General features: G+C 43.2%; 1 protein-coding gene across 5 annotated transcripts in view; it reads right to left on the bottom strand.

Moving 5' to 3' along the window:
- The window catches only part of SEMA5A (semaphorin 5A), a 422,672-nt gene that overhangs the window by 95,092 nt on the left and 301,694 nt on the right, over positions 1 to 25,886 (bottom strand). For all 5 annotated transcript variants that reach the window (XM_074329093.1, XM_074329094.1, XM_074329090.1 and 2 more), the window contains 3 exons: positions 23,981 to 24,266; positions 19,297 to 19,432; positions 11,828 to 12,032 (listed from right to left, as the gene is read on the bottom strand). In XM_074329093.1, the coding sequence (XP_074185194.1) occupies positions 11,828 to 12,032; positions 19,297 to 19,432; positions 23,981 to 24,266 (627 nt within the window). The remainder of the gene's footprint in view (positions 1 to 11,827; positions 12,033 to 19,296; positions 19,433 to 23,980; positions 24,267 to 25,886) is intronic.

Genomic DNA, 25,886 nt, shown 5'->3' with positions numbered 1-25,886 from the left:
CAAGGAGATAATAAAAACAAAATTCAGGGTGGTGGGTGCTTCGCGGCAGAGGGCATGGGTTTGGCGTGGGGCACAGAGGGGCTCCAGAACGTCTGTGCATTTCTGCGGTTGGACCCGGCTGGGGGTAAACGGGTGCGTCTGTGAATTACTCCTGATACCTAACACATCCATCTAAAACGGTTTTATGTTTGTAGTCTCTAATTCCTCAGAAAAGTCTTCTCAAAAATGGAAAACTACTGTAAGAATGCAGCCCCTGACCTTTGTGAACTTACCCTTTCCCTGGGAGTGCTATCTCTCCACATAGACACTTGCACGTGATGTGAAGCTAATTTCAGATGCAAATATATTAAAATAGGAGTGAGTAGTAAACACAAAAGGGGCATGGGTACATAATAAGGCATGCCCCCTTCTATTCCCTAACAGTCCTCTTGGGACGTAACAGTTATTCTTGGAGGACATCCTGAGATGGAAGCCAACTCATTTCCCCTTTACTCACCCTGATGACCTCCATACGGGGGGAGGGTGTCAGGAAGGGGGCACCGCATGAGATAAGGGTTGGAATTCTGTTGGGACCCTACTAAGAAAGAGTGAAGGGTAAAGGGAGAGAAGAGAGAAGTGGGCTGATGGTAGAAAGCTGCCTGCTCCTCAGTAAACCTTCCCGCTCACCATCGAACCTTCTACAATGTCTTCTGATTATATGTCTCATTCTTTTTTAACATAATCTGGTAAAGGAGCTAAGTTTGTGTCTAAAACCTGGAGAAACACATTCCATCTGAGCACAGACAGGACTTCGAGAGCATAAGCCCAGGAATTAATTAACAGAAATTATGGGAGGGCTGCAGACTTCCAAAGGCATGAAACTGGGAGTCTGAAATAAGGAACCAAATAGCCAAGGGACAGGAACGTGACAGCTGGCACCCAACAGGCTGTCATGATGAGTGTCATTAAACGTTCCCGTGCAGGGAAACAGGCTTGTACTGTGACAGGGTCCTGAGACGGAGCTGAAATCCTCAGCCCCTAAGCATGCCCCATGCTCACGATGCAGACCCAGGCCCCGGGCTTGCTGGCATCAGTGCTGACTGTCCAGTGTGGCTCCCTGAACCTTGTCTGGGTGCACACTGGCTTTTGATCTACGTGGCACTCCAGTTCGGTTCTTACTCACACAGAAGGCAAATGAGCCTTAACAAAAGTCACTGTTTTTCCCAAACTAGGATTCAAGTGGCTGAGGGGCAGCCCGGTCCCAACACATGAAGTTACACATCTTCCAACCATGAAGGCCACAGTGAGGGTCCCAATCAGAGAGCAGGAGACAGAGGACCAGAGAAGGCAGAGGTTGGTGCCTGGAGATGGTGGAGGACCAGCCACAGGGCACAAGGATGGTCCTCTGATTCCTGGAATGGGATGTGGCAGAGGATGCAGGACAAACTCAGACACTGGAGAGGATTGGATATCAGTCATGGAAGGAATTGTTAAAGGCCCTGTCACTAAAACTGGGTAAGACATCAGAGCCCAGCCTGGACAAGATGCGCTGGCACTCAGCCCACATCCTCCTGCTCCTGGCATTCTCTGTGTCAAGGCCAGGGAGCCCCAGAATCTGAGGGCCCAGAGGAGCAGGTCAAGGACCCATCTTTGAGAGTTAGAGATTCCTGAAGAAAAGCTGTCAGGTGAATCCTCAGGTCAGCGAGTCAACAAAGACCAAGACCACTGGCTCATAGCCAATCCATGCAGAGAAATTCATGCTGCCCACAACTGTACCATATTTCCCCAAAAATAAGTCCTAGCCAGACAATCAGCTCTGATGCATCTTTTGGAGCAAAAATTAATATAAGCCCTGGTCTTATTTTACTATAATATAAGACCAGGTCTATAATATAATATAATATAATATAATATAATATAATATAATATAATATAATATAATATACTACCAGGTCTTATATTAATTTTTGCTCCAAAAGATGCATTAGGGCTGATTGTCCGACTAGGTCTTATTTGGTGGGAAACACATATATTTAAAAATACCAACACTGAATAGTCGATGCAATTTCCAATTGAAAGAAAAAAATTATATTTTAACTTAAAGGACATTAGCTCATTGTCAAGATTGTCTTTAAAGACACTATTTACCAAGGACAAGTCAAGGCCTCTGTGGTTGAGGTGATTTTGCACTTGGAACCAGTGTTCTTTTGCTATGGTCAAGATTTGATTTTAGAAATTATTTACCTGATCATATCAATAAGGACCTAAATGAAGTTCCTACCCTGATAATTAATTTTTGAGATCACTTTCAATACTACAAGTGAGAATTGCTTTTATTATTTCAAAATCCCATAAATGTATTTGAGTATTTGGACAACTTGTGAAAATTTTTTTATCATTGGTACAAAGACATAAAAATGGAGGCTCTAAAACCTCCTGTTTGTCTGGGATGTGAAAACCAACTTCTACTAGTCTTAACTCAGAATCCCCTAAGGGAGTTTTACTAATTGTTGACAGCTCTCAATATTTAGCTTTACATGTTAGTAATGCTTAACACATATTGTGAGTTAAAGAAAGAAACCTCCTTTCTTGAGTAAATTTTCCTTTCTCTCAACTCATTTAATTCCTCCAGTAAAACAAAACAAAACAAAAACAAAAGAACAACAAAATCAACAACAAAAAGCCATATTTAACCAGTTTCCTTATATTCAGTTGGAGTTCAAGGATTAGACTGAAAATAGGTAACAAGAACTGCCCTTCTGAATATTGTTTCAATCTCAAAATGCTTTAATAATTTCAAACAGAGTTAAGCTATTGTAGCCTTCAGTTTTCCATCTTTATTAATAACTAGAGTGAACGTCAGTCCCATGTGAAGCTGGATCCTGAGATGCCTCTGAGGCTTGTCTTCATTCTTCCTGCTCCCATGAGCACCCTCCCTGGTCACTGAATTCCTCTAGGAGAGGCACACCTGTGCCGTCTGCCAGGTGATCTTAAATGACCATCTCTGTCTCACAAGTTCTAAGGATTGTGTGGGTTTTTATTTTAATACCCAACCCAAGTATCCTAATAGAACTTTAAAATTAAGCAGGGAAGAAAGGAAAAGACCACAGAGGGCTGCATGTCCCATCTAATCATCCAGCATTTGGGATTAATTAGGTTTTCGAGTATAATTTGAGTTTGAGCTCTGGTATCTATAAATGCCCCAGGACATCTCATATTATATTTGAGTTTACATGAAGGTAAATCAGATAAATTCAAACTTGCAGGTTGCCACATTCAGTACTAATAAAACTAATGGTCTGTCTTACAGTGATAGAAGTTAGACTTATTTCTTTAAAAGTAATTTCTTTTACCACTTAGTTGATTACATGCTCATCATCGAAGAAATAAAAAAACCATACAGAACTTAACTATCCAAGCTTAAACACTGATAGCACCTTCATTCTTTAATTTTTTCATAAAAAATAATCATCAGATTCTGTATTGGACACAGGAAACACTTTCAGTTATATTCAATTTATAGACTCAGATCTACCACAGTGGCCCCTAAAGTAAAAAAATATATATATATTTCATCTATAGATAGATGATAGATAGATATAGATAAAATATCTTTTAAGACATGAGCATTTTGGATGAAGAGGAGTAGTTAACAAGTGTTAGTAATGATTGTAAAATATATTTAATGTATTCACCACAATCAGTGAAATGGATGAGAATGGAGAAGCCATTTACTTGGAAGTTTTATTACCTATGAAGACTTATGTTCTTAAGGTCAACAAGAAAAATCTTTTTGTAATAACACCTTCATATTCATCATCAAGTAGGTCTTCTCATAACTGAATTATCTGGGATGAAAATATCTGCTAAAACTTCTTATGCAAGTTCCTCAGTTACACGCTCCAGTAAGTGGTCCTCTCCATCAGACTCGCTTGATGAAGTTGTCATGTTGAAAGTGCTTTGAATGTTCCTTTGCAGGACTAGAGATCGGGATTTCACATACAACAAAACCTGGGGCACTGGGTGGACATTACTCACATCTCTTTGGAATTATGACATCATCATTTCACACAGGAACAACAATATACTAACTAGGTTTTTGTATAAACAGGAGGACAGCCAGTTTGGGAACTGTAGACTATTGTGCTTAATTCCAGTAACTGTCATGAAACCTAAAACAATTATATCAAAACTGCATTAGGCAGAATTTATATGAAAAGATGGGTACTGTATAGAGAAACAGTTTGCATTTATTTTCTCCACACTGCTTTACTACCTAGGGCAACTTTCAATCAATCCTGATCATGTGAAACATGAAAGAAGAAGGTAGGAAGATTTACATAACTCTAAAACAAAAAAAGGCAAGAAGAGAGAAAACAGACCAAGAAGAGCTGCTCCATAAAAGTAGAAATCAACAGCTTCACATTTAAAGTAAATTGGGATATTTACTAATTCATAGCTTATAATTTCATATTATTCTGTGGTTGGAGAACTAGGCATGAGCTACTAAAATTATTCAGAGAACTAATTTAAAATGAAACACATTAAAATACAAGAATTTATGTTCTTATATTTAGTTTTAAAACAGAACAATTAGTTGTGTTTATGCCATTTCAAATGGTGTGGCATGTATTAAATTGTTTTCAACAGTAGACTTTTCATTTTAATTGGGCCTGACATCAACTAATACTAAAGAACTAATTTTGTTCACTGAGTTCACGACACAGAAATGTCAGGGGAGGCGGAGGAAGCCAGGCTATGCTTTACACTTGGCTGGAAGACCAGATGCCAAGTGGAAAAGTGTGCCCCAGCTGAATTAGTAGCCTAGGGCTGCTGATGTTGACTACTACGTTCTGGATGGCTTAGAGCAACAGAAAATTATTATCTAACAGCTCTGGACGCTAGAAGTCTGAAATCAAGGTGGCAGGGCTTACATGCTCCTGTGAGACTCTGGGTAGAATCCTTCTTTGTCTCTTCCAGCTTCTGGCAATGGCTTTGCAATGTCTGCCTGCTGTCACATGTCATTCTCCCTGTGTGTGTCTTTCTTCTCTTATAAGGACACGAGTCATATAGGATTAAGAGTTTACGTTACTCCAGTATGATTTAACTAATGACATCTGGAGAAACCCTATTTCCAAATCAGGTCACATTGTGAGATACTGGCAAGTGAGGGCTTCAACATATCTTTTGGTGGGGACACAATTTAATCCATACACCAGGTAACTGGGATTTTCCTACATTGCTACTATTTACTACAATTATTCTCAAAACTCATTAAATGTTATCAAATACACACTTAAACTACACAAGGTTCCCTTTCAGCCTTTGGGAACCCTTTGCATAAATGGGCACATATAGAACAACGCCAAGCTGGGTTTGGATTTCCAATTTCCAATGAGAAGGGCAGAATTTGGAGTGACTATAAACAATCTTTCCAGTGTAGTATTTTCAGAATTCAATGCTTCCTTGTGACAAATTGCAAATTGATTATAATTCCTGAGGGAGATAATTGTTAATAATGGCAACAGTAAAAGAATTACCTAATTTTTGGTGTCTGAAAGAGTCTCCCTAGGGTTTCTCAAGTCTTACGTACTTAGTCTAAGGGAATACTGAGGCCTGACCCTCACTCAGCTGTCTCTTCTTCCTCTCTTTAGAAAGGGAGCCAAAAGGCTTGAGAATTAAGTGCTGGAAGAAACTACACGTAGAGCTATAAGAAAGTTAGGGATGGGGTTTGAGCTTTTGTAGAGCTAGTTGCCAACTATTACTCTTACAGAAGAAACTTCTGGACTATATAGGAGATTGTTTATTTGCTTTTTCTATAAGCTCACTTTAGAAGCATTACCGATTTCTGGATTTTAATAATGATTAGTAGCGAGTTACAGTAAGAACGCTGTGCTCTATTGGGAAGAGAAGAAAGACGGGATGGGGTGGAGCCACTGGTTGTACTTTGCTTTAATAATTTCAAAGCTAAATGGGAAATGACAGACGTCAGTTCCGGGCTCCCAACTGCACCAATGAGGCATCTCCGTCCCCTTCCCTCTGGTTCCGCTAACCCTGACACCTCGTGACCCTTAGGACCTCACATATTTGGTGACCCCTTCTCCTGTCCATCAATCTCCCCTCTCAGTAAGAGTCCCATCAGTAGTTGTATTCATAAAAGCCACATCCACGGGGTCTAATCTCCACTGAAGATGGTCAAAGTGGGACTTTCCAAAGAGCTAACAACCTTAAAAGTGAATGTCAGTCTTTATCTCGCGCCTTTTTGAAAATCATTAAACACAATGGATCTCATTTGTTACCCTTAGAAAAGACTTCTTAACATGGAAATGCTTGCTTCCCTCTATTCCTTCTTCCTGCTTTATGTCCCAGCCCAACATTTATTGTAATTTTATTTTGTTCTCTCTCTCTCAAGCTTCTTGAGGGCAGGGAGTCTGTCTGCTGTGTTCACTGCTGAATCCTCACCCAGGAATCTGACACCAAAACCTCAGTTTCTCCCTTCTCAGAAAAGGCTGTCAGCACTTATGCAACTGCCCAAACCAAAAACAAATCAGGAGTCATTCTGTACCGTACCCATTCCCTCCCCTTACATACCTCCAGAATATATAGTGAACCTGTCAGTGTTTCTGTATAAAAATGACCAAGGGAAGTGATACTCAAACTTTTTTCATTATCACTACAGCAGAGATTTTTCACATTTTTTCTGCAACAGTCTTCCCGCTCATGAGATTGTAATACTAACAATTGCATACTTGTTTATGTAATGCATGTATGTCTATATTTTATACACAAACATAAAATTTATTTTGTCCCTCAAGAACTAATTTGTGCCTCCTTGGCGGAGATATCACCAAGGTGGGCATACGTGACTTAATCTACACCCCCACCTGTCTGCTGGCCACACCTGCCACACGCATCTCCTCCTGGGCCTCCTTTATGACTGAAACAGCCTTGATCATCTTCATTACACAATTACGATACAATGACATGTTACCACAATGCCTATTAATTTTTATGTAATTGACAAATCAGGCAGCAAAATCACACCAACATTGTAGAAAGACATTTGACTCTGATGTTTACTCTGTTTCTACCCCCTGCTGCTACCCCCCCCCAATTCATTCTACAGGAATAATGGACAGTGATCTTTAAAAACATTTATCATTTCATGTTACTTTCTTTCTTTACACAATGTTCAGATCAGTAGTTGTTATTATTATTATTACACTTGGATTAAAATCTTAGTTTTTAACGTGGTCTATAGAGCATACACCATCTATCCCTGACGTGGTTCATAGCCAAGCACCTTTAAAGGGCCTACTCAAGTCTCTCCTGCAATCGCCTGGGAAGTAGAACATGAAGCAAGGATTGAGGGCTAAGGCATTATTAGGGGACAAACCCAGGACTGTGTGAGTGAGGAAGAAAGGGAATGGGGAAGATGGGCAGTGACCCCAGTGAGGTGTTACCACTTCCTTTATGTTGAGCCACCAAGGGACATCTGCTTGGCTACCTGGAAAAGCTTTCTCTGAACAGCCCATTGGAGGGAAAAGGAGAAAGGAGATCTCTTAGTGGGTACCATCCCACGCCTGCCACTCATTGGGAATCCCCTTGCACTTATGGGTTGCATCTCCTAGTGCCTGTAGCATCTGCTGCAGAAGCCAGGTCCCGCTCCAGTGGTGGCAGGAGGAGCCTGGCCACCAGGCCACCAACTGGACAGCATCGGTTGGAAGAACCTTATGGTCCTGCCAAGGAATCGACCAGCCATGGTGGCAGCTGAGACAGAGCAAATGGCTGAGGGTCCAGGACAGCAGATGGCCAAGGGAGTCTGAGGAGGCGCTTAAGACACGCCCAATTCACCGAACTTCTCTCTGTTGTCAACGCACTATCACTCTGCCAACTGTCCGAACACTTACCTGCTGGCATGTCCTAGGCACCTCAGTTTGTCTTTATCTGAAATCAAAATGAATTCTCAGTTCCCCACCCATCCTTTTCCCATGACTTCCTTCTTGAAGTTTTGGTTCTGATTTACTTCTCTGGCTAGAGATCAAGGTTTTCTGTTTTTAAAGTAGGAATCACAGATGTTGTATCCCTACATTTTCCACGTGCCTTTATTTTGAAGGACGATTAGCCTAGACTAGAACTCTTGAATCACAGTTAATTTTCCATATATGTATGTAAGAAACAATTATACACACACACACACACACACACACACACACACACACACACACATATATATAAAATTGTTTTACTTGAAGTCTGGTATTAAGTGTTCCACTTTATCCCACTTTCTTTCTCAAAGCGTCTCTATCATTCGTTTGGCTGAATCTAGCCAGTAATTAGTCTTGTTTTGTGTTTGTGAAAAAGACCCCAGGTATAATATTGCCTGAGATTTTCATTTTGGGAATAACTGCCTGTTCTCTTGATTCTTTATTGAATATAATATTGTTGATTTACATTTTCTTTTTCTTAGAATATTTTAGACCATGCTTCACAGAGTTATGCCGCTACAGAGTACTCTGAGACCACCTACCTTTTTTTTTCATTTGTAGGTATTTTTTCTCCTGAATGCCTAAATAATTCTTTCTTTATCCTTGGAATTCAAAAACTTAACCTGGCTACACTTAATGCTCATTTATTCTGAATCAATATTGTTCAAACGTGGTGTGCTTTCAAATTTGCCGATTCATTTCTTCCTTTATTTTAAAGATATCATCCTGGTACCTTTGCCTGTCGCTGCCCAGACCACCAAATTTCATTAGAGATAATTTATGACCACATTTTTTTTAGCCTAATACATATTTAATCATTCCGAATTAGCTTGCTGCATCTTAAAGCATTTTCTTTCAAATCAAGTCACAGCTCTTTTTTCCTACCAGTTAGAAAATCATACCAGCAACTACTGAAATACAGAGTAAACATGTCGCATAAGCTCATGTTGGATAACAGATTTTGCATCTGTATCACAAACAACTGAGAGCCAATCACAATGATTGTCAGTGCCTAACCAGAGAGAGCAGCAATGTGCATCCCTTACAGAGAGATTCTAGGTCAAGAAAACCATTATTTCATCTACAATAGCTTTACTTGAATATGGTCCAGAAATGCACAGTTTTACGTTCCCTGAGAGCCTCTCAGAAATACCAACTCTGCACTGAATCAGAATCTCATGGGGTGGGGCTTGGGAACCTGTATTTCCACATGTCTTCCAGGTGAGTTTTAGCCACGCTTCATTTGAACAAACAACAGTCTAAAATAGTACTCTAGAAATAATAAGGGTTCAAATTAAGGGAATAGATAGTTATGGAAAAATAAAAGATGAGCAGAGGTAGCAGAGGGTTCATATCTACAGCACATGGTGCCTGAATAAGAGCAAGACAAAAAATATGGGAGAAGCATCAGAGCTGGGCAATGAAGATGTTCATTCAATTATAGACACACTGGAATTGAAACCTGCAAAAGAAGAGCTCTCCTCCTAAATGTATTACTCAGTGTCATCAGAGATAAACGAGAAGTACCAGAGCTTGGCTGAGGCATAAAATTCCTGTAGTTAGTTGGAATTATCCAGCCAGTCTAAATAAAGTTAAATACCATCTGTGGTATTTCCAGCCATCAGTAGACTCTTAGTGTGTCGCCCTGAATAACTGTGGTTTGGAGCAGGCCTCTCTTCAGGGCATCACGTATCCACGGTTGTTTCCCTGTTGCAAACTTTTCCTCCCCATGAGCGTAACCACCACCCTGATCAGTGAGCCATGGGAAGTCCAGAAGAGTTCTCTGCATGGCATCTTCCCCCATATCCCAACCTGTGACTTGGGTCAGCCACATCTTCATGTATGACATGATTCAATTTGCAAATAGGCAGTAGCATAAACAAAAGCAAAAAATCAGGTGTGTGGAACAAAAACGTGAATCTCTGGAGGACATATTTGTGGAATGGCACATGGTATATTGCTATCGGAATCAGAAGTGCAAACCTAGAGGCAGGATCAGGCAGCTTGAGTGAGATTCCTCGCTATACTGTGGGAAAGTCTTGAGCTAGGGGATAGGTAGAGAGAGATCAATCAAGACAGACTTGGGCAAGCATGTTTCTTGAAGGCTGTCCTGTTTAAAAAGCCATGGATGTTGAGTGTAATTTCATCTCAGACCTATAATTTATCTAAGTTGGAATACTTTGATTTGATTTAGATTCTGCTCAAACATCATTTGTGTCCCCTCAAAACTCATGTTGAAGTTCTAATCTTCAAAGCAATGGTATTTGGAGGTGGGATCTTAGTGAAGTAATTAGGTCATGAGCGTGGAGCCCTCATAAATGGGATTCATGCCCTTTGAAGGAGAGACAGGAGAGAGATCATCTCTGTCTCTACCGTGTGAGGACATAGCAAGAAGATGACCATCTATAAACCAGGAAGTCAGTTCTTACCAGGAAACAAATTGAATGGCATCTTGATCTTGGACTTTCAGCCTTCAGAACTGAGAAATGGATTTCTGTTGTGTAAGCCACCCAGTCCGTGGTATTTTGTTACGGCAGCCTGAGCTGAGCTACTCGTCAAAACTAAAGTAGAAGGAGAGTGCCATTGGAATCACAGTGGGAGCAAACATCACCTCCATATAGGCCTTGGCTGTGGAGCAGGTCAGAATTCTCAGGTCAAGGCTCAGGCTGCCCTGCACTGATACACCCAGGCCTGCTCAGGACCAGCCCCATCTCCGCTTCCTCACCCCCTTCACGTATTGACGAGGAACTCAATGGCCTCCTAGAATCCCACGCTCTACTCTCTGTAGCATCAACCAGAACATTTATGAAGAAACAGTAGAAAACCTTCTGGAAAAGTCCATTCATTCATTCCACAACCTACCCAGTGCCAGGCATCCTGTGAGGCATTAAGGATAAAACTGGCAGAAGAAGACACACGGTTCCTTCCTGCTCTCCAGTGAGCAACCGACACTGCCATGGGATGCTCATTCTATATCGTCTCTTAAAACAAACAACGCACTTGACCTCCCATCTGCTCAGGCTGCCACATCAATCCTCCACCAGCTTCATGAGAAGCTTCTGGAAGCCTCTCTCATAGGAGCTCTTTCCATGAAACTTCTTCCATTGTCCCGCTTTGTCCTCCCTGGTCCTCCCTCAGACTGATCTTCAGAGGCACCAGTGGCCCCTTTTGAGATCTGATGGTCACATCTCTGCCCTGACTTGACCTGACCCCATGAGGGCACCGTCCACAGCTGACCACTCCTGCAGCTCTTACCTTCCCCGTTCCCTCCTTAGGCAAGGCCAGTGCTTCCTTCTCACCTTCTCCCTCAGCTCTCAGCTTAAATGTTAACTCCTGGGAGAAGCCAACCTTCATGGGCCTCGGCCAAGTACAGGCTCTTCCCTGGCTCTGGCCACCACATCATTCTATTCACACCCACTTTACAAGCTGGTCATCACCTCGCCAGTGCTTTCCATAGCGGCTGGCGTATTATGTGCTGTCTCCGTTAGGATGGGAATGTCTAGGATAATATTCTTATTTCACCAAGCAATGTCTTCCAACAAATCCTATTGTCTTAAATAATCCAAATTAAACGTGTCAAGAAAAGACTTATTTTATGAGAAGTTTAAAAACAATAGCTAGGAAATCAGACATTGTCTTTCCAATTAAAATTATGATGCATGTACTTAAAAATGGGAGTGAAACGGAGAATCCCACAAGAAGCACAGAGGATGAGGACGGGAGATAACGGAGCATCATGTTTTGCTGCTTGTGGGGAAAGCACACAGATCCAAAGCTTGACATTGAAATTGCACATTGAGAATTCAAAACAGGAAGTCAGGAGATGGTAGAAAATGCCGCAGAGAGGGGCCAGCTCCTACCTGTGGCCAAGTAGATGGTGTGGACGAGCGCGTCCCTGGCCTGCACCACGTCCACGGCCACGTGGGTGAAGCGGCTGTTGTCCTCCATAAAGGCCGGCACCGCGGTCACCGGCTGCACCACCTCGTGCATCAGAATGAACTTCTGAGCGTCCTGCAGGTTCCGCTCTGTTAGGTTCACGTACAGGCCCTGGTCCACCGTGCCGCACTGCAAGGGAAAGCAGAGCATGACCGGGACCAGCCCCCCAGTCGGAAGCTGGCCTGTCACCCGGATCGCTGCCATGTGCACACCCGCCTGCTTCTCCTTTCCCCCCCCAAGGCCCCATCCGTGGAGCCCCTCCCAATTTAGATCTGAACTTATATTTGGGGCGTCCCCCAACTCCATCATACATGGGTGATCAGAAGTGAAAAAAATACAGTGAAAGTCCTTGCTGACTTTAATTTGAATAGGGAATGTATAAAAACTCCTTTGCATCTGTTGAGTCCCTTGGGAGCTGTCTGTCTAAATGCATATTATTATGTCCATCTGATAAGTCAGGTATCCAGACTGAAGATGCGGCAATCAAATACATCATATAGATTTATTAGTTTTCCTACTGGAGCAGTGGGTCTATAAGCAAGATATGGATTCCACAGAGATAGAATGAGGCCATTTTATTCTGCAAATTATATAATTGTGTTCCAGTATCATTCTCATGGGCTGCAAAAACAATATGCTGGCCTTATTGTTTTGTGCTCATATTCCAAGCTAGAAGAAACAAAGAAATTCTTTAGAATTTAGTAATGAGAAAAATAACATGGTGACTTTGCAAGAAGAGGGGAAAAGGAGATAAAGGGAGAGAGGGAAGGACATGGGGGGTGGAATTTAAGGATGAAAGTAGAAGGAAGGAAGGAAGGAAAGAGATTTTTAGATTGGGGAAATACATGAATATGAATCTGAGATATACAGGACAAAAAATCTGGAATTTGCTGGGAACTGAATTCTGAGCTGTGTTATGAAGAGGCTGGGAGGTGTGATGTAGGTTGGTTTTTGGCAAGGATGAGCTCCAAAGAGGGTAGGAAAGATTGCAAAGCTTTCCAGGGGCAGAGCACAGAACCAGAAAATTACCACCAACCTTCTTCATTTCTTTTATAAACTTTAAATCCTGGGACCAATAAAGGCTGACCCTCAGCAGAACTTCACGTAAGTAGGTTTGATGGAAAAGAATTTCCCTGTCCATACACTCTGAGCCTACCATTTATAACACGTCATTTCTAATACTTGGTTTTATAACAGGTGAGTGGTCTAAAGTGTAAGATGGAAATTGCTTTTTTAAAACAGATGGTATTTTTGTAGCACTTGATGAAATGCCCTACATGCCATGAAATGATAGGCTGATTGTACAATTAGAGAATCTTGGGCTGAAAAGGATTTCGAGTCTGGTCCAATGCTTAGTTTAATGTCACATCCTTGCAGGGGCAGGCTATGTTCCCAGCAATGGGACCACATGACATGTGGTCGGGTGAAGGGCTCAGCTGGGTCACCCAGGAGCCACGTGGTCTCAGGGGAGGCACTGCTTGCCAGCCTCTCTCTCTGCAACAGAGTGGAATGCTGGCTCTCTCTCATTCTACCTTAATTCCAGCCTGTATTTTTCCCATGGCCTTCAAGCTAATAACTTCTGCTATAGATATGCTAATTATTAGAGAAAATGCTGCTTGAGGCTTGAGTTTTTGGAGGAATAGCCCATTGTTAGGAGGTGTCTCTCCCAAAGAGGTGATGAAATATGTAAAAAATAAAGACTGTTCATCAAAGATTTGCAGGAGCCTCAAGGCCAGACTCAAATCAGCAGGGGTCTACTGGCCTGGAACAAAGAGACTTCAAGAGTTAGAGCTCTTCCTGGGATCCCTGTTGGTCCCAGACGTACGTGACTGTCAATCACCTTTTGCCCCTCCCCTTCTACCTTCCTTACACATAAAAGAAGCCCAAATTCTCTCTTAAAATGGATTTGAGGAACCTCGAAGGCCCCAATCCTCTTGACTGGGTGCCTTCTCCATCAATAAACCTCTCCTTACTCCAGACTCTGATGTTTTCAGTATTGGCCCTTTGAAGTGTTGGGCACACAAAACTTTTGGACCAGTAACATCACTGCCTATAAAGTGAGGAGAAAAAAAAACACTTATTCTGCTCACTTCCCAGGGCTGTGTGAGACTGACTGAGATAACCAGTGGAGAGCATTTGTAAATTAATTGCAGGGGCTTGTAAATGACAGGGCAGGAGACAGCGTGCCTGGCACAGAGAAGCCATTTGACCTTGGCAAATGGTCAGTGCATTCATCGAGTAGCAGGACAGTAATTCTAGGGTCCTTTGAGCCATGGTGGCCAGGGGGAAATGAATGAATAAATAAAGGAAGGAAGGAACCAATAGGTGAATACTCTAGCAGTTGGTGTTGGGGCAGGGGGCTGTGTAGGAGATTTGACATAGCTAGTTGATTTAATAGTAATACTTGGAGGACTGGGTCATTGTCTGTTAACCAATATGTTACAAAGTGAGAGAGAGCTCTACAGGACTTGGTCTGAAGTCTACACACGTGGATTCTAGTTCTGAGAATGACTGGGCGTTTGGCTGTTTTCCTGGAATCGATGGCAGTACATAGGTACAGGTAGCAAGCAGCTATCTGCCTGCTGGGTGAGGTGTTGCACACAAGTTTTGTTTTGTACACACAGTTGTTTTCTTTGATTGGCAAAAAAATCTGGAGACATAAAGCTGAGAACCTCTCACTGTTCTTGAGGAATCTGGAGAGCTGGAAGACCGGGAGGCCTCAGTGGGCTGGAGCTGCATAGCAAGACCACTGACGACACGATTTTACTCCTGGATCCTTTGTCTTATTTAAGTCATAAACCTGTGATACTGTGATTTATAATAAGAAAAAACACCTTTGGTCTTCTTCCCAGTTTCTGGCACAGAGCTTCTTGGAATTTCCTAAGTGATGACAGGGAAAAAGGTGTCTTTTGTTGCGTTAATGAGGTGACTTTTGCAAAGCACCTAAAGATGGGGGCTGGTTGCCAGAGGAACCAAACATGTGATTAGAGGGTTGGAACTTTTAATCCCACTGCCCTCTGAGGAGGGGACAGGGGCTGGAGTTTGATTTTCATCACCAATGGCCAATGATTTAATCAATCAAACCTAGGGAATGAAACCTCCATAAAACCCCAAACTGATGAGGTTCAGGGAGTTTCAGAAAGCTCCTGGGTTGGAAAACACGTGGAAGTGCTGGGAGAGTGACGTGCTTGGAGAGCGCATACAAGCTCTTTCCCCTCACCTTGTCCAATATGTCTCTTTCATCAAGCTGTTCCTGAGTTATGTCCTTAGATGATAAATTGGTAATCTAATAAGTAAAATGTTTCTTTGAGTTCCGTTCGCCGCTGGAGGAAATTAATAGAACTCAAGGAGGGGATGGTTGGAACCTCTGATCTATAATGTCTACAGTAGATTGGTCACAAGCAAGATTGAAAACCTGGGCTTGAGATTGTCATCCAGAGAAGGGGAGAGGGAGGCTTTAACCTGTGGGATCTAATTCTATCTGCAGGTAGGTGGTGTCAGAATGGAGCTGAATTGTAGGGCACCCAGATGGTGTTGGAATATTGTTTGGAGGTATGGGAAAAACTCCCACACCCTGGAATTGGCCCAAATCATGAGCCAAAAACTGGTTTGGAACTACACTCTACAAAGTCTTAGCCTCTTTTTCTAGCCTATAATAAATATGTCACCCAAGGATTCTTTTTCAAATATTTTGAAAGCTATTTGAATTTACAGTATATATTTATTAGATCCTAAGTAACCCACCTAGCTCTCTAATGAGCTGCAAATTCTGGAGTTGCGCCTTATATACTGGGCTCTCCCCGTGTCTGTGTGACACTCTGGGGGCCCTGTACAATAGGAAAACAATAAAAGTAGTAAAGATACAGTTATTGTCCTAATGTGGCTTACAACCCACAATGGTTGTCTTGCTAACACCTCTGAACAGAATAAGGAAAACAATTCTACTAATTTTAAATACAATAATACTTGCAGTTTTTGTTATTTTTTTCAAGGGCAACAGATCCATACTCACCCTAGCTCACAGGTGCATCTTAGCTCACAAGTCCACAATCACGTAACCTCACACTAAGGGTGCCGATGTTCAGGGTACCCTTCCTCCCGTCTTGCTGCAAACATGCATTATGTATCACAGTGTCCTGATGACACTGTTAAGTCCCTTTATATGATCCTCCAGAAAAGTCCTCCTCATCTGCTTGACCACTGTTAAGGGTCTCTTGTCCATTTTGGCTCCATTATTTTTGATGGATGCTAATCAAAACTAAAAAATAATTGCATAGTCTGTCCTATCCCAGCTATGCTACTGGGTCTGGATGGTATTTTCTGTTAGTTCTAATGATTTTCTTAGTGAGGCCGAGGGTTCAGATGACTGTGTCGGCTGCAGCCTCTAGCAGGGTCAGATCCTACAACACCATCTACAGTGCTTTCCAGATGGCAACGGATACACAGGAGTTGTTTCATTATCGTTTTCAGTTGAGACGTCCATATTAAATCTTGAAAGATTCTGTACTGTCCTCCTGACGCATTCTTCTTCCTGAGCCTCAATCGTGTCTCTGCTCCTTTCATTAATTAGCTACTTCTAGCATATGAGTGCTGCCTAAAATCCCAAATGTCAGTACACAAACAAGACTAAAACAATCTAACCACTTCTCAGTGTTGGTTACTGCAAACATAGACCTTTTCTACACGACGAGCGGAGGGATCCTCCGTTCAGACTAAGAGTGGCATTCCCACTCTACGCCAGCCTAGATGGTCCCATGAATGTCAGGAAGGATGCTCTATGCTAGCATGGTTATCAAATTGGGTAAGCCAGAAGAAAACACTCGCTACATATTTGTGCTAGGAGTTGTACAAAGAATCACCAGTCTCTAACTCCAGTTCCCCTCAAACCTTGCATTCTGCCCAAGGAAGGCAGGCAAGCTCAGCTATGCGAGTTTCTACACGCTTCATTTATTATACTGCACAGACCTACTCCCACCTCATCAATGTGAGTAAGCCCTTCCGTGTGACACTGGCATTACAAAACCAGATGCCCGTGGCCTTCGGAGATGAGGGGATTTGCTGTGTGCTACAAATATATCCAGACCGAGGAGCAAGAAGTTACGCATGGCCTGGAGGTGGAAAGGTATCACAGAGCTTTTTAAGTCACTGTTCATTGTGAAGAATTTTGCCGTAGGAGCATCAGGACGTTAAAAGTACACTATAAATTTAAGGAGCATCTTTGTTATATTTTTTTTTAAACTTCAGGATTTTACACTGGACTTTCTTAAAAGGGAATGGTATATTTCACCTTCAGGATTTTGTGAAGCACCTTTTTACATGGTCATGTTTCACCCCATCATCTGGGAACAAAGGTGGGATTTAGGTTCAGAGACTCGGTGGAGGGATCGAGTCACTGCTCAGTTAATAAATATGTAAACCATAAGCCCTACATGTCATCAGGAAAAGTGACTACCACATGTGTGGTTCCCACCAAACTGTGAGTTCACCTGACTCAGAACAGGGTTTCCTCTCTCCAGTACTGGACTTACTTATGAGCACGTCTGGGATCATAAACATAAATCTGATCACTCAGTTTCCTGATTTATCAAGTGTGGCTAAGGATGCCCACGTCACAGACTTGCTGAGAGGAGGAAACACGACGAAGTACATGAAGCATTTACAATGTGTGACACCCAGACTGCACCCAGTGAATGGTCCCTCAGAGAACTCCGTCACGTCCATTAAACAGTACACAATGCACATTCATTGACATTATCAAAATTTAGTCCTAAAATAGTGCTGTGCATGTGTATCCCTCCTTCCTCACGGTACGGATGAAAACATGAGACGGAAGTTGCTGAATAACGTGCCCTATATAAAGCAGTAAACGGTAACAGAGGATGTGTGAGCCATCCGTCTTAACCCCAAGCCTATGCTGTTTAAAAAGTACAAACAACTCTTTCAAAACAATTAGAATTGAAGGGTCTCTGCCAAAGTCCAAGTACAGTGTAAAAGAATTGAACCTTTCCGTACCCACAGTTTTCTCAAATGCCAAAGGTGTTATGGGTTCGGATGACAAACTAACCAAACTTTGGAAGCCTGGATACAGGACCTGGGTCTGGCACTGATTAGTTCAGGTAACTAAGTAAGTAGTCAGGGTCCTTTAGTCAGAAGAGGTTGGGGCTTTGCATCTGCGGACGGGTGTGGGGATCCCCACTGAGCCACTGATCCAGTGTCTTTGGCCAGATTATCTGCCCTAAAGCTGAACGCCCTTGTCTGTGTGGGGGAGAAGTTGCTACGGACCACAGCACTGCTGCCGGCATGTAGCATGAGCCATGAGCCACTGAGCACTGTTTGGAACTGTGTGGTGCTAAACCTTACACCCACGAGGAGAACGGTGACCTCATAAACGTTCTTGTCGGAAGACAGGCCCTCAAGGGAAGTCTGCTGTCATGGACTCAACGCTTTCATCTCCCGCAAAGTCTTATGTTGAAGCCCTAACCCTTGATGTGGCTGTATTTGGAGGTGGAGCCTCTAAGGAAGTCATTAAGTTTAAATGAGGTCATAAGTGTGGGACGCCGGTCCCACAAGTGCACCAAGGAACGGCCACATAAGTACACAGCATGAAGGCAGTCAGGCAGGGGGCCCTCACCAGAAACAGAACCAGGCGGGACCTTGACAATGGACTTCTGGCCTCCAGAACTGGGAGAAAACACATTTCTCTTAAGTCCTCCGGCCTGTGGCACTGTGTTACGGCGGCCAGGCAGACTCATACACCTGCTGACCGACCAAACATGATGAAGTCGCTGGATCTCACTGTGTCTCACCTTGCCCTGCACGTTGGGAGACTGGAGTAAATGCCGTACAGAGCCCTGTGTGGCTCAAACATCTATAATTTTGTGTTTTATGAATGAACGGCCTCCATCTGCTCTCCTTCCCCTACAGCTGCCCATCGCACCCCATTTACACTAATAGGAAATCTCGCTACATTCGCCAATTAGAGCTCGGATTCTGTTTGTGTGTCTCCACTGCTCTGTGCCCTGAGCCCCATTCATCACGGCATCATTCATTAGGGATTAGAGCTTCTGGGGACACGGAGTCCACCATCATTAGTAATAATTGAAGCTTGGATGCCCAAACCGCTGCATTGTACTAGCCTTTCTCAGTCTAGCCTCAGGCGTCACACATGACAAAAGGCCTTTTCTGGTCCAGGCCCCTCAGCTGACAAAAGGCCTGAGTTTATTCACAGGAGCCAAGCTGAGTGTGGGACTGTCCCATGAGGGGTCGCGGGACCTCACAGCTGCCGGTGCAGGTGCCAGGTCCCGAGGTGGGAGGGGTCCCAGCCTGACTCATGAGGTTTCCACATCGTTCGGGGGGATGACTGACGGAGTTCCCCTTTGCCCCCTGAAATTACCTGGAAGTTGGGGTTGGGGTTGGGATACGGCAGCCAGGCGGAGCGGGAGTTCTCCTGGTACTTGAAGGGGCCGTTGAAAGCCTGCGAGATGGCACTCACGTTGAAGACGCACACAGCAGAGGCCGCGATGCTGTTCCTGGGCAGCCAAGGAAGAGAAAGCGGGAGGGTCAGAGGCCCGGCAGCGACCGCCGCCCTCCCCACAGCCCTGCACACCACCCAGAGCCTGCACCTTCTGCAGAAACTCAAGGTCACAGGCTCCTGAACACGCCAGGGATGAAGTGGGAGCACAGAATGGTTTCTTAGGGGAGGAACAAATGCTTCAGTTCAGAAACAAGGATGTTTAGCGGCTATGACACTTGTAACCCTCCCAGAGGGGATTAATTCACTCAGCCACAGCCGGAGTGACAAAGGATTTGGAAGAGCTGTATGTTACACGTTTAAATTCTGGAGGAAAAAGACTTTCTCATCCAGGTGCTGGAGCTTCTCACCGCTCAGCCTAGCACAGCTCCCTTCCCGCCTGCTTACCGGGCTCCTTCAGGGGGCAGTGGGGCAGGCTGGTGCTTAATTTTTAATCCCCAGATATGTGTGCTTATCTGTAAACCTTTAAAAAAAAATCAAGTAAAAGCATTTTGCAAAAAGTGCCTGTCAGAAAAATCTGAGATGGCCCTGACAGGAAATCTTGACACCATAGTTTGGAACTCAAGCTCCAAGTGAGGCGCCCTCAGAAGTTTGGTGCCCTTTTACTAAGTGTGCAAAGGGCAAAATGCTTCTTTTGGTTAAATAAATCTGCTTTCTGAGCACAGCTCTGGTTTTAAATTTTCATGTTATTGCTCTTAGTCAATATAATTCCGTTCATCCATTGTTTTCCCTGAATCACAGGAACTCTAAAACAGCAATATCTGCAGTACACTCAGTTTATCTGACGAACACTGATTGGGTGCTACACATCCTTCTACAGGCTCTACAAATTCCAATTCATTCAATCTCCCTAAGGTAAGGGACCGTCACTAATAAGGAAAATGGGGCCCAGAGAGGTCAAGACACCTGCCGAAAGTCACCCAGCTACTAACTGGGGGAGTTGAACTTGAACCCCAGGCAGTCCCGCTCCAAAGACCAGGATTTTGAATCTTTTCTTAGAGCTCTGTGTGGACGGTATTAAAACCACATCCATGGGAAGGTAGGAGGCTTGAGGGCAGGGACCTGTGTTTCTCTCGAAGTTCCAGCACAGAGGAGAAAATGGCAGGAAGTATGCCTACCTCCGCTGCTGGTGAATTCTTACATTACCCTCAGAAAAGAAGAATGTGAGAAGTCAAAAAGCACAAGGAAGAATTAGCTTCTGAACATGTGACTAGACTTTAGGAAGAAGAAGAAAACTACTATGCAGAGCAAAAAGGCCAGACACACAGGAGGGATTCTACCGAGGCCACCTTGGGCCTGGCGGTGACAGTTGTGTGTGTGTGTGTGGGAGGGGGGATTAGTAATAATAATGCCCCAAACCCTCTGCTAAGCGCTTGGCAGGGGTCCTCTTACTTCTCACAGGGAACCTATAGACTGAGACCAGCCAGATTTTACAGACAAAAACCAGAGGCAAAGGGAAGTCACTTAGTCCAAGTCACAGCCTGAGGGGAAGTAAAGCAGGGGCTTTGCAGAGGTCTCCGTGTTCACGCCCATGACCCTGTTGCTGGGCGCCTTCCCCTTCCTGCTGCACCCCACTTCTCAGTTCACTGCATTCACTCCCTGGGAACCAGGTGGGGCCAGTGTCTGCTCTCAGCCTGGAGTCCCGGGATGCCCAGAGGCAGCCAGTGCTAGCATCTCTGACAGGTGTTGGGGAACACTTACTCCTAACTTCTGGTGAGTAGAGTGCCAATGACACACACACACACACACACACACACACAACCTTCTGCCCTCCCTCTGCCCTTTCACTTGTTGTGATCTGAGAGGTGTGTGGAGAAAGGGCACAGGTGACTCCATGGTGGTCCTTCCTCGCCCTCCTCCTGGGATGGCCCTGCCTGCCAGAGTTATATACCCTCCTCCTCCTCCCCATCCCAGCAGGCAGGTGAGGCCAGCCCAAGTCTAGACTATCATGACCTTCTGGCTGAGTCTCCTTAAAGCTGGGGTTGGTGCTCAGAAACCTACTGGGTCAACAGACCTACTATCGCCACCAAGCCTCTATCAGTGATTGCAGTCATACTGGGGCCTTCATTCAATGCTGCATTTTACCTCTGAACTTGTTCAGAGCCCCGGCAGGTAAAAGTGGAAGTAGGACCCCTTGGTGAGCCCAATACAGGGGAACTTAAAGTTTGCTTCCTTAGTCTACTGGAGTCACAGGGAGAAAAACAGAGACATTCTCCTAGGTCTTCATACCCTGAGGAGGGAAGAGAAATCAAAACCTTCACCCTTCCCCATCCCCACCCCCACCATTTACTATCTGTGAGCCACCATTTTTACATATCCCATAAAACAAAGGCTAAACCTTCAGAGACTTTTTGCAGTAGAATCCCAGGTCCTGCAGCCCCACTCATGGCCACAGTGTTGAGAAAACTACACAGCCCCAGGGACAGGCAGCATTAGAACAGTAACTTTACCGCCATTTCCCAGTGCTGACATCCCTGGACAAATACACAGAGACAACCCAAAATTCTGAGCAAAAGCACCAGAAAGCTAGCCGTAGCATTTTATGGGCATCTCATTCAGAGATAGGAAATAATTGGCTACCTCTGATCGTCATTTCCGTTCAGTTTAGAACAAGGCTTGTCAAGAAGATGGTCATCTGTTGACAGGGTAAGATCAAGGTTGAGACAGGAGAGGGTGAGAGGTGGAACATACTGTGGGATCAGAGATGGATATATTTCCATCTGTCGTTTCCCAGATCCAGGGAGAAGAAGGATTCGAGAGAGAAAGGGAAGAAGATTCAGTGATGCTGCCTCTGCTAGTACAGATGCTACGTGTTGATGACTTCCCACAGGTGGGTGTCTATATCACAAAACAAATAGTCTGGAATAGTCTGCAACTTATTTTTGTGAGTATCTAAGTTGCCCATTCACCATCTTGGCATGGTCCAGATACAGTAGTTACATAACTTTTTAAATTGTTCATTTTTGCCCAGACCGGGGGAATAAACAGCTAAGTAAGCCAAGCTCCCATTGGGTGTAAAATTGATGCCAACTGATCTATGGAACATTCATCTTGTGCAGCCTACACTATTTCTTAAACAAGGTTTTGGAAAGAAAATCAAATCCCGAAACTTTACATTGATTTTTTGGAAAGAAACTTATCAAGTACAGAAAATAACTTCTGGGGTTGAAAACCAGATTTATAATAAAGATGGCCATGGTGGGGTGGGGGCAGGTGGGAAGCCATCCATTTTAGTCTTATTTTTCTAACTCGATGTCAGTAAGAAGACTCTTCATAGAGTAAACGTTATTATCAAGCGAACGTTAACACATGAACTCAGAAGTGCAAAGACCAGGAGGAAATTGTCAACAGGGAATTACGATGCAGATAAAGAGACTCTAGTCTAGAAACGCAACCCGCGGGCAGGCTTCTGATTATGAAGAGATGAGAACGTACGTCAAAAAGATGAGAAGCAGGGTGACTGGGTCTCCAAACTCACCCAGGACTGAGAAGTTTCCCTAAATGCAGGGCTGTCCTCAAGGCTAAAACTGGGACAATCCCAGACAAACCAGGACGGTGGGTCATCCTACTTCATTTGTCAGCATCTCCAACCTACCCTGATTCAGACCCTTTACTGGGGATACAAATATTGGGCTTTTGTCCAAATTGTTAGGTCCCCAGATTAGAGATTTCAAAGGTGATTCAAATCAGAACCCACCCTGCAGAATTACCATTACCACTGATAATGTTGAGGAAAGTGGAGCTCAGAGTCTCAGAGTCTCAATGCAATTTGTGACTCCTGGGGCTGGGGTGTGATCTTGTTGAGTCTTAGCACACAGCCACTAGCTAAGACTGGAAAGTGAGTGGAGTCATCTACACTCCCCCAGATTCGCATGAGTGAAAGATCAGAAAACTTCATATGCTTTACGTAGTCCAATACTGTCAGTTCTGAAGCTAGGAGTATCTCCCCTCAAGAGAAAAAAAATATGCTATTATTTTTTCAGAAGTATTTTAAAAGCATAACCATCATTTTAGAAATGCCTGCTAACTTAGCCATCCTGCAGCACAATGGCTTACAATGCAGCTGTGGGAAAGTGAGAATGTGTGTTTCATTTATGAGCAGGCGTTCAGGCAAGAGTTACATTATCTCAAAGATCAGACTTTCCAACACTGCTTTCATTACATGCAAATGTATAACATGCGTGTAGAAAAAAATGCATCTAATATGTCCCAGCATTTCAGAACACCCTGGCCAATCAGGAAGGAAAAATTTATGGTAGGATAATTTGATGATTAAAATATTTTGATTAGTTTTATTTTCCTAATACCAGCCTCAGAAATCATAGATCTTTGCATAACATTTAATCATACTCAAAAAAAAAAAAAGAAAAGAAAAAGAAAAAGAAAGAAAACAAAAAGAAAACAAAAAGAAAAAAAAAGGCTGCTGGCCCAGTAAAATAAGAAAGATTTCTTTTAAAGCAACTTTTAAACCACAAAGGTCCAAAACCAGTAGACTCATTGAGAATGAGTAGAAGAGCAGGGAAAGCAACTATTTCTAGTTACATACACATTGGTGGTGAAGATGCCGTAGATCAAATCCAGCTCGGGCAGGAAGAACGTGCCCTGAAGTTCATTATAGTAAAAGGGGACCTCGCCAGGGCGGGAGCAGTTCAGACGGGCTTTCATGAACGTGGTCCAGGTGTCCTCCAGCAGGAAACGCCCTCCAATGTCATTTTTGCAGACCCGGGCAGCTCTGGAGAAGACGGTTTTCCCACAGTCATGTTCTACGGCATTTTCTCGGAAAAAGAAGTAGGTGAAATTCCCAATGTCATAAGATGACACGAAGTTTGGTTCTGGAAACAACAGGAAAAAAGAAGAGTCTCAACATCCGTATGATATTTATGTCTTGCCTGCTCAGTATCTCTTCCAAGGAGACTTGGTTTTGTGCAGACATCTTATAGGGTGAATGGAAGGCCCTATGAGCATGGAATGATTTGTGCTACTGGGTGGAACTCGGCACACAAGCTCCAAATGGCAGGAAATCGCCAGCATAATTCCACAGGTGAGCATCTTGACATAATGCAACATCAAGTTAACAGGACATCAACACCATCAAAAATGGGCAGCTAATATTCACAGCATAAAAATTCTAAGGCAATATCTATTACTTTATTCATATAGTCCTACGTCACCGAGAGAGAGAGAGAGAGAGAGAGAGAGAGAGAGAGAGAGAGAGAGAGAGAATAAGATTAAAAGGATAAAATGTGGTTCAGAACATAGGAGTCTAGTATATCATTTGTGTATGAGAGAACAAAATTCTTTGATTTTACGTACATACTATGTATGACTTACATAATTTATGTGCTTTTATTAAGGACTTTAAAATGTTTTCCGTTTGTGAAACTGAAACAAAATTGAAACTGTGATCAGTGTCCTGAATTAGCTTTAGCAATTTCCGTTACTATGGTGACCACATCACTGAGGATTAACCCTTATTGTCTTTTTTCTGGGTTGCTGGGGAATCCACGTAGAGAAAGGAAGTAATATATTGAGATTGAGTTACTGACCTGCAGGGTTTTGGTCTCAAAATTAGCTTAAAAATACAGACTTAGAAATGACAAAAGTATGGTAAAACCTTTACTTAGTCGCCAAACTCATGAGGAATTTAGGAATTATATAGACTGGCGGCTGAATTTTATATACATCATTGGAAGGGTTATCTTTGTAACTTCCTGTTTGAGCTCATCAATACTAGAGTCGATGCCCTTTCAGATGCCCTCATGTTGCCCTAATGTTTATTTTTCAAAACTCTACTGAACAGGTTTGATTCTTACTCTTTTCTCTATTGCTACAAGTGTTTCATTCTATCGCAAGTACCTGAATTTTATGGTGCAATTAGGATAATGTGGCAATAGCTTTTGGTGTTCAAAATTAATGGAAACACACACACAACAAGTATATGCACAAAGACACATTTCAGGGACAATTAGTTTTGGAGGCAATTCAACTGACCTTGTACTTTGCCAGGTCCAATCAGATTGCACCAATAGACATGTTATTGGCAGGACAACTAAAAATATGTTTGGCTACAAGATGACCCACTAATGTCGAGTGAGACACACAACAGACCGACTAAGATCTGAAATGTACACATTGATGCAGAGGCTAAAACGAAGGTGGCTTTGAGTATTCTACTATTTGGTCCAGACAGACTGTTGCTAGGTTTTGATCAACACATATAGTCAATGTCGTTACAAAATGTTTCAGTTTAATTCAACTTCACATTCTAAAAATGTAACAAATATTCTAAATTGTACATGCAATGTGCTTTTCTCTTCAGTCCATTATATTGTTCTTAAGTCATTTAAGAACATTGAGTAATACAAAGAGAATTCAGTAAGAAATGATTTTAATTCAAAAACTGCCAAACATACTATTTAGATCACTTTGCTTTCACCTGAAATGGGCATTTA

The sequence above is a fragment of the Rhinolophus sinicus genome, linkage group LG03 (assembly GCF_036562045.2).
Source record: "Rhinolophus sinicus isolate RSC01 linkage group LG03, ASM3656204v1, whole genome shotgun sequence".
NCBI classification, from domain to species: Eukaryota; Metazoa; Chordata; class Mammalia; order Chiroptera; family Rhinolophidae; genus Rhinolophus; species Rhinolophus sinicus.
Note: the sequence above shows the minus strand (reverse complement) of the source record. Positions and strands in the feature narration are given on the sequence as shown.